At 40.1% G+C, this 9,512-nt stretch overlaps 1 protein-coding gene across 1 annotated transcript in view; it reads left to right on the top strand.

Moving 5' to 3' along the window:
- The window catches only part of Acyp2 (acylphosphatase 2), a 136,623-nt gene extending 127,929 nt beyond the window's left edge, over window positions 1-8,694 (top strand). Inside the window, exon 6 of the mRNA XM_055628748.1 lies at window positions 8,210-8,694. Within this exon, the coding sequence (XP_055484723.1) occupies window positions 8,210-8,324 (115 nt within the window). The 3' untranslated portion in view covers window positions 8,325-8,694. The remainder of the gene's footprint in view (window positions 1-8,209) is intronic.
- Window positions 8,695-9,512: the final 818 nt, after the last annotated feature.

Here is a 9,512-nt window from a genome sequence, read left to right on the forward strand (position 1 = left end):
CACACACACACACACACACACACACACACACACACACACACACACACGCATACTCCATTCTCTTGTATCAAAGAAAAACACTGTGAAATAGAGCATATACTTTTCATATGAAATGTTGGAAAAAGAAATCCTGTCTGTCAATGGCTTGAAAATCCTGAACACACGAGTGGGTGTTGGTGTACCTGTTGAGATACTAAGGAAAATGCCCTAGGACTCTCTTACGCCATCGGCAGCCGTGCACTGTTCTGAGAAGTTGGCTGCAGGCCTGTGACTGGGCTTACAGGGTGACCTTGCTCCGCTTGCCATGCTGTGAGGATCGCTCTGGACACCAAGTAAAGTCAGTCACCATGCTTATTTGCAGACGGCAAAAACTCGGTCACAAGGAACACAGGAAAGTTGGAGTTGCTGATAAAAATAAGTGAACCAGTTGCAGTGACTAGCCTTGCTTCACAGGCGCAGGCGTGGGTCCTCAGTCAGAGCCCAGGGCCTGCACCCTCAGGGAGGAGGACGATGCCCGTTACTTGTGCTGTTTCGAAGAAGAATGCCATGGACCAAACTTTTTTTATTTTCAGTTTTCAAAGACCATTTTAAAATAAAGGTTTTTTTTTTTCATGTGATATAAAATCAGAGCTGAGTCCATACTCACAGTTTCTTTCTACATGTGGATGGTATAGGACCTAGATTGCCCTCCCTCTCAGGCATGGGAGCTCTAGACCTGCAGAAGGCACACAGGTGACAAAGACTCATTCTGTCAGCGTGTTATTATCCATTAGTGACATCATTATTTGATAATAAGGCTGAGTCCGTCTTAGACCTTGCATACTAGTGCTGAGGAGGCATGTCGAGAACTCACAAGCAGTTATGTAAACAGAGCGATTTACAAGTGTCATTGCCACAGCACACACAACACAGTGGAGGCGGGCCCTACACAGGAACCCTGGGAAGCCAGTAGCCTGAGCTCCTTTTCAGAGCCACAGATGGCTGCTTTGAAGCTGCCAAGGCCATGAATGTGTGTCACTTTACTCTACCTGATGACTAAATAGGTACCATCTGCCACAAAGAATGTTACACTAAGTCCAACAGTGACTACCTAAATGGTCTGTCTCTCTCTCCTCTCTCTTTCTCTCTCACTCACATACACAAACACACACAATATAATAATAATAATAATAATAATAATAACAACAACAACAATAATAATAACAACACATGGCATCCCTAATTTATTAGACAAAAGATCTTTTCTTGGTCATTTGATATTCACTGACACTGTGTTTTGTTTATTCATAATACACAGATGTCCTGAAGGTGTTAGAAGTTATTCATGCGAGATCATTGTGGTTTTCCCTTCCATGAAAAATTCTTTTCATAGCATGTCTAGTCCTCATGAAACATGTAAGAAATACAACCCATAATAAAACCCCTTCTTCTGGTGCTTCTGTGTTGTCGTTAAAGCCAGTATGATTTTGATAATGAAATAAAAAATAAAAAGAAACAAAATTTGTTTCTTTTTAAAAAAAAAAAACAAAAAAAACTCTACCCAAGACATTTAAAACATATTGTGGTGGAAGGAGGCAATTGTTGTGGCTCACACCTTTAATCCCAGCACTCAGGGAGGCAGAGGCAGGCAGATGGCCAGCCTGGTCTACCAAGCAAGTCCAGGACAGCCAAGGACAGAGAAACCCTGTCTCAAAACAACAACAAACAACAACAAAAATTACATTTATGTAGGAAAAACTTGTTTTAGAACCTACTGCACATTCTGAAAGCAGTATAATTCCTAACTACTGGATTCTAAACACACCCACAGGTAAATGTGGCTCTCACCATCATCGGAGAAGCTTCTTTTTGAAGCAAATGGAGACTATTACAGAGATCTACGCAAGTGTTCAAAATGCAGAGCACAACTGACCTCAGGTGCCCACGCCCCAGCTGATACCTCTATAATGTAATCTGTACACCTCAGGCCCAGGACACATGGAGAAGGAGGAGAAAGACTGTAAGGCCAGAGGACCAGGACATCTGTCTGCTGTGAGACAGTGTCTTCTATATATGACAGGATTCTGCACCCATGAAACCTCAACAATACGTCCACCAAAACAAGACCTGCACAGTCATACTAGCTCACATGCTAACATGGATGGGGGAAATTTCACAAGGCCCCACCCCAAATAAAAAGCAGTGAGCAATCAATGGCTGTTAAGAAAGGGAGAATCATTCTTCAAGGACGAGCCCCTGAAAGGTTTTCCAGTCCCAAGTGTTCAGCCTTAAACACAAATGCATATGAGTAGCTCTAATGGACTTGCCAGATGCATTTATAAACCATAACTTACAAAATTGATGTTTTCAGTTTATAAGGTTATTCAAATTTATAATTAAAGAAAGGGTCGTGAATTGAGGGGGAGGGGCGGGAGCGAGGGAGAAATGGAGGGGAGTGGTAGAAACTATGCACACTCAGTTCTCATGTATGAAATTCTGTAAAACACAATTCAAGTTATTAAAAGTGTTACAAGGGCTGGCCAGATGGCTCTGCAGGGGAAGCTGTCTGCTCCCAAGCTCAGTGACCTGAGTTCAGTCTCCAGTACCGTGTTGTAGGAGGAGAGAACTTTGTCGTGTTCTCTTCTAAGCTCCTCCTGTGCACTGTCTCACACACACACACTAAATAGTATCTCAGTCTTCATTTACAACTTTAACATACAACTGGGAACATTTTCAGATATTTACTGCATTATTTACAGTTATTTTATGTGCTCATGTTTTTTGCGCATTTTTTTCTATTGTATGAACATCTTATGTATTGACCTTAAAGTATTCTATGTAAAAAGAATTGCTACTTGCTCGTGTCTATTTAAGACTTCCTTTTGATTATTTAAAACCTGAACAATTTTATATTAGTTACTGTTGCCAGTGGTTCTCTGTTTCAACTGTGCTTTTCTAAGATTTACTGATTTGCCAACATTTTCTTAAAAATGTAGTTGGAGTACTATTCTCACAGGAGTCTACCCAGGCACATTCTCAGTGCTCATGCCTTTGGTGAATCTCCTCCTTTGCAGAAAGCACCTTGCGCGTCTCATTCTACCTTATCTTTATTTATATCTATCTTTATTCTCCAAGGTTTCCCATTAGACATAGTTTCTGAGAGAAAAAAATTTCATTTTTAAGTATCCATGATTGCCAGCACCTACTCCACATCTACCGTGGATGGCTGACAGCACTTCAATCAAGCTTGCCATTCCCAAAAGGAACTTCTCATCTTTCCCCAGAACATGCCCCTCTCACTGACTCTTTCTTCTGGCAGCTCCAACCAGCTAGTTACTCAACCAAATACTGGCTGTCATCTTTCACGCCTCTCTTTTTCTCACACCTACGTGCGATCTGTCAGCAAATCTACTTACAATCCCTCAGAATACATTCAGAGCCTGGCCGTTTCTCCTGTGCTGCTACTACAAGGAAAAGCTTACTAAATTCTCTTACTTTTTTGGAAATAGTAATTACCCATGAGCTCCTGTGCTCACATGTGGAATAAAGGAAAAGTAAATATAAAGAACTTAGCAGACGGTCAGTGCTCATTAAACATTAGCTTTGAGTATAATTTTGGCCTTTGTTTTCAAGAAGGTTTGGCTAGTGAAAATGAAGTCATCAGCTGTTTTTTCACAAAAATTCAACTTTATTCGGTAAGCGTGTGGTGGCTTGAAGGAGAATGTCCCTCAATAGACTAATCTATTTGAATGCTTGGTGGAACAGTTGGTGGAACTGTTCATCTTGGAAAGGAATAAAATTAGATACACTTGTTGGAGGTGGTAACTCACTAAGGTTTCAAAGGCTCAGGCCATTTCCTTTAGCTCTCTCTCCCTCGGTTAGTGGGACAGTTGTAAGCTCTCAACTACTGCCCTAGCACCTGCCTGCCTATTGCCATGTGGCCATAGACTCCAGCGCTCTAGACAGTGGCCTCCAAACTAAGATTCTTCCTTTCATAAGTTGCCTTGGTCATGGTGTTTTATTACTGCGATAGAAAAATAACTAAGACAATACAAAATTTCTATTTCTAAGATTTTAATTAGATGAGTAAAAGAAATGAAATCTGTAACTGTTGGTGATTTAACCTATTGTGGGGAGGGGGAAGCGAAATTAACCTCACCCAGCTAAAATCACAAGAGCCAAGTAGAGCTCAAAGCATAATGGCAAGTTGAATCATTAAAATTCTTCATCTTCCTGATTAAGAGTAAGACAGTTTGGCCCAGAAAATAGTTTTTTAATCCAAGCTTTAATTAAGTGTGAGATTTCATTGAATAGCACAATTCAGTAGTGGCTTCATGGCAAAGAGTAACTTGAGGGATCTGAGGAAACTATTTTCTACTGTAACAAGTGGGCTCACAGCCGTCACTTGTATAGAGCAACCTCATTATTATAAGGTGGGGTGGGCTCAGGTGGTAAAGCACCTGCCTACAGGCAGGAGGACTTGAGTTCCATACCGTGAACTAACAAAGCTAATCATGCTTTTCATGCTAGTTATACCCATGCTGGAGAGGCAGAGACTGGGGCTCACTGACCAGCCAGCCTAGCCAATTTGGCACATTTCAGCCCATTTACAGACAGTGCCAAAAAATAAAAATAAAAAGTTCATGACACCTGAAGAATAACATCCAGTTGCCTTCTAGCATACACACACGCACACACACACACACACACACACACAGAATTTATCACTTTTCTCATTGCTGTGACAAAAGCAACTTTATATAGGGGTCGTTTTGGCACGCGTTTGAGGGTGGAGTCTATCGTGGTGAAGAAGACTGGGTAGTAGGAACTTGAAGTAGAATCATGGCACCAGCAGTGAAGAAGCAGAGAGAAGAAATTCGTGTGCCCAGCTGGCTTGCTCCTCTTTATGCAGTCTGGGGCCCAGTCCGTGGGATGGTCTCAGCCATGTTCACCGTGGGCCCCCCAGCTTAGCCTAATCAGATAATTCCCTCAAACTTGGCAGGAGGCTGGTCTCTTCAAAAATTTCTGGAAAACAAGTAACAGAGTTATCTGAGTTATCCACGCTATAGGAGAAAGCCGTGAACTTTAGAGGGAGGCATTCAGTTAAGTACTTGTCTTGGCTAGGATTTCTATTGCTGTGGAGAGGCACCGTGACCTCTTACAAAGGGCAGCACTTAACTGGGGCTGGCGTACAGTTCAGAGGTTTAGTCCATTATCATCATGGTGAAGCATGGTAGTGTGCAGACAGACATGGTGCTGGAATAGTAGCCAAGGGTTTCACATCTGGATCAGCAGGCAGCATAAAACAGTAGGGGACAGTAGGCCGTCCTGAGCATTTGAAACCTCAAAGTGGAGAATTGTGTTGGTAATTTGATGGGAACTGCATTGAATCTGTAGATTGCTTTTGGTAAGATGGCCATTTTTACTATATTAATCCTGCCAAGCCATAAGCATGGGAGATCTTTCCATCTTCTCATATCTTCTTCTAATTCTTTCTTCAGAGACTGGAAATTTTTTCATACAAGTCTTTGACTTGCTTGGTTAGGTTCACACCACTGTACTTTGTGTCCTTTGTGGCTATTGTGAAGGGTGTTGTTTCCCTAATTTCTTTCTCAGCCCTTTTGTCCTTTGTATACAGGAAGGCTACTGATTTTTTTTTTTTTGAGTTAATTTTGTATCCAGCCACTTTGCTGAAGGTGTTAATCAGCTGTAGGAGTTCCTTGGTAGAGTTTTTGGGGTCACTCAGGTATACTATCATATCATCTGTAACAGTGATACTTTGACTTCTTCCTTTCCAATTTGTATCCCCTTGATCTCCTTCAATTGTCTTATTGCTCTAGCTAGGACTTCAAGAACAATGTTGAAGAGATATGGAGAGAGTGGGCATCCTTGCCTTGTCCCTGATTTCAGTGGGAATGATTTAAGTTTCTCTCCATTGAGTTTGATGTTGGCTATAGGTTTGCTATATATTGCCTTTACTATGTTCAGGTATGTGCCTTGTATCCCTGATCTCTCCAATACTTTTTAAACATGAATGGATGTTGGATTTTGTCAAATGCCTTTTCAGCATCTAAGGAAATGATCATGTGGTTTTTCTCCTTCAGTTTGTTTATGTGGTGGATCACATTGATGGGTTTCCGTATATTGAACCACCCCTGCATGCCTGGGATGAAGCCTACTTGGTCATAGTGGATGATGTCTTTGATGTGTTCGTGGATTCGGTTTGCAAGTATTTTGTTGAGTATTTTTGCATCAATGTTCATGAGGGAGATTGGTCTGAAATTCTCTTTCTTTGTGGGGTCTTTGTGAGGTTTATGTACCAAGGTGACTGTGGCTTCATAGAATGAGTTTGGTAGTGTTCCTTCTGTTTCTATCTTGTGGAATAATTTGAAGAGTATTGGTGTTAGCTCTTCTTTGAAGGTCTGGTAGAATTCGGCACTGGGCTTTTTTTTTGCATGGTAGACTTTTGATGACAGCTTCTATTTCCTTAGGGGATATAGGACTATTTAATTGGTTTACCTGGTCTTGATTCAGCTTTGGCATGTAGAATCAGTCAAGAAAATTGTCCATTTCATTTAGATTTTCAAATTTTGTGGCATATAGACTTTGGAAAGATCATCCTGAGTGAGCTGTCCCAGAAGCAGAAAGATGCACACGGTATAAACTCACTCATATAGACATATAATATAGGATAAACCTACTAAAATCTGCACACCTAAAGAAACTAATCAAGAGGGAGGACTCTGGCTAAAATGCTCAATTCTTATCCAGAAAGGCAAAGAGGCTGGACATCAGAAGAAGGAGAAAAGAGGGAACAAGTCAGGAGCCTGACACAGAGGACCTCTGAAAGGCTCTGCCCTGCACAATATCAATGCAGATGCTGAGACTTATGGGCAACCTTTGGGCAGAGTGCAGGGAATCTTAGGAAAGAAGTGGGAAACAGTAAGATCTGGAGAGGACAGGAGCTCCACAAGGAGAGCAACAGAACCAAAAAATCTGAGCACAGGGGTCTTTCCTGAGACTGATATTCCAACCAAGGACTATGCATGGAGATAACCTAAGACCCCTGCACAGATGTAGCCCATGGCAGTTCAGTATCCAAGTGGGTTCCATTGTAATAGAACAGGGACTGTCTCTGACATGAACTGATTGGCCTGCTCTTTAATTACCTCCCTCTGTGGGGGAAGCAGCATTACCAGGCCACAGAAGAAGACAATGCAGCCACTCCTGATGAGACCTAATTGACTAGGATCAGAAGGAAGGAAAAGAAGACCTCCCCTATCAGTGGACTTGGGGAAGGGCATGCATGCAGAGGGTGGAGGAAGGGAGGGATTGGGACAGAGGAGGGAGGGATACAAAGTGAATAAAGGTGTAATTAATAAAGAAAAAAATCTTAAAGAAAAGAAACCTCAAAGTGATACATTTTTTCCAACAAGGCCACACCTTCTAATACTGCCACTCCCTGTGAGCCTACGGAGGCCACTTTCATTCAAGTGACTGCAGCACTCAAATGCATACACTAAATCACAGCTATTGCTAATGAGTTAGGATTAAGCATTAATAAGCTGAATCGGCAGGACAATTTTTCTTTCAGAACAATTAGATGATTTCATGCACTGCCATAACTTTACTAATGTATACGGTAAGTACAGTATTTAATAGACAGGAAAAGCAGATCATCTAATTTCATTTAATGTTTTACAGAAGTTATGTCTATTCTTTTTCAATAATGTTTTCTCTATGTGTAACGTGTATATACACCTACATACACAAACACACATATGTCTGCCATATACTTGGTAATGAAAAGAATGGTGAATTGCTTTTACTACAGACCATTTTGTAAAAATATTTTGAAACTTAAAGGAGCTAGGTAATAATGGCCTTGAATTGTATTTGTTGTTGTTATTGTTTTGGGGCAGGGACAATAATCCTAATATGAACTAAGTTGCTTAAATTATTACCTTTTCTTTGTCCATGTGTAGCTATATATTATACTTTGAAGTAGTCTTATAACAGTATATAAATGTAAGCAAATTTATTTGTTTATTTTAATTAAGTTTTGTTATAATGTAATGTATTTCATTGTGACATTTTCATCTTAATGTAAACCAATTTATAAAACATTATATGCAAAATTTACATTACAAATGTGAATTTCCTTATGGCATATTTCATCAACTCTGTGTGTGTACTACATGACTCATTTGGGTTTCTTTCTGATTTGTAGGAAGTCCTGGCTGAGCAAAGTTGGGAGTCCGAGTTCTCGCATTGACCGGGCAGACTTTTCTAATGAAAAAACCATCTCTAAACTGGAATACTCTGACTTCAGCATTCGATATTAATGGAGGAGAAATATCAAATGCAATGCTTACATTGTAGAAAATAAAACATATTCTTAAGTTTATAATAGTAGGAGAATAGTATTAAAAATGGAAACTTTCTGTTCTGGAAACTATGGAATTATACATTACTAAAATGTCTGAAACTGAAAAAATCCACTCAGCTATGTTTTTAGCAAGTAGAAACCAAATATTATTTTAAAATGTGATTATGAAATATCTGATAGGAACATTTAAGTGAAATATTGGCTTATGGGGTTATTAATTTCAGAAAACATTCAATGTACATGTTATTTGGCTAGACATGAAATAAAATTAACTATCTAAAATTACCTTTGTGAACTGTTGCCTAATAAAGCTGAATTTTAATGTCCTCTGAATAATAATTTACTGTTAAAGTTGAGTAATTTGTATTATTATTGAAGTCTTAAAAATGTTTAATATAAGCCGAGCATGGTGGTGCATGCCTGTAATCCCTGCACTCAAGGAGACAGAGGCAGGCAGATCTTTGTGAGTTCGAGGCCACCCTGGTCTACAAAAGCAAGTCCAGGACAGCCAAGGCTATGGAACTGTATACTCATGAAGAAACCCTAGAACTCATGAAGATCTGCCTGCCTCTGCCTCCTGAGTGCTGGGATTAAAGGGGTGTGCCACCACGCTTGGCTTCTTCAATAAGTCTATTCTTAACATTTATGTTTATTGTATGTATATATGTGCATTTGTGTGTGCATGCAGAAATGCATGTATCGTGGTGTGTGTGTAGAGGTCAGAGGACAACTTTCATAATTTATTTCTCTCCTTTTACCTTGTATGTAGGTCCCAGGCTGTCAAGATTGTATAACAAACATCTTTACCGCTACAGTTCTGATATTCACAATTTTTATTACACTGGAACCCTCCATTAAAACACAAAGTTCTGTAGAATTGAATATATAAAATAAGTTGGTTGTTATTGTTTTGTTTCATTTTGTTTTGTTTTTAGCACAGTCGATGTGACTGAAATGGAATGGAGAGGTCCTTCATACTTGGTCTCTCCTTCCTTATTTTTGGTCAATTTCAAATCCCTTGGGAATTAAGGTTGAAAACTACCATTCTAGCATATCTTGCAGGCAAGACACATTGTAGGTCGGAGCTTTTGTGGCTGGGTTGATATACCAGTCCCACCACTGGACGCCTTGCCTGCTTACAGAA

This window comes from Psammomys obesus, unplaced genomic scaffold (assembly GCF_907164565.1).
Source record: "Psammomys obesus unplaced genomic scaffold, mPsaObe1.curated_primary_1811, whole genome shotgun sequence".
Lineage (NCBI taxonomy): Eukaryota > Metazoa > Chordata > Mammalia > Rodentia > Muridae > Psammomys > Psammomys obesus.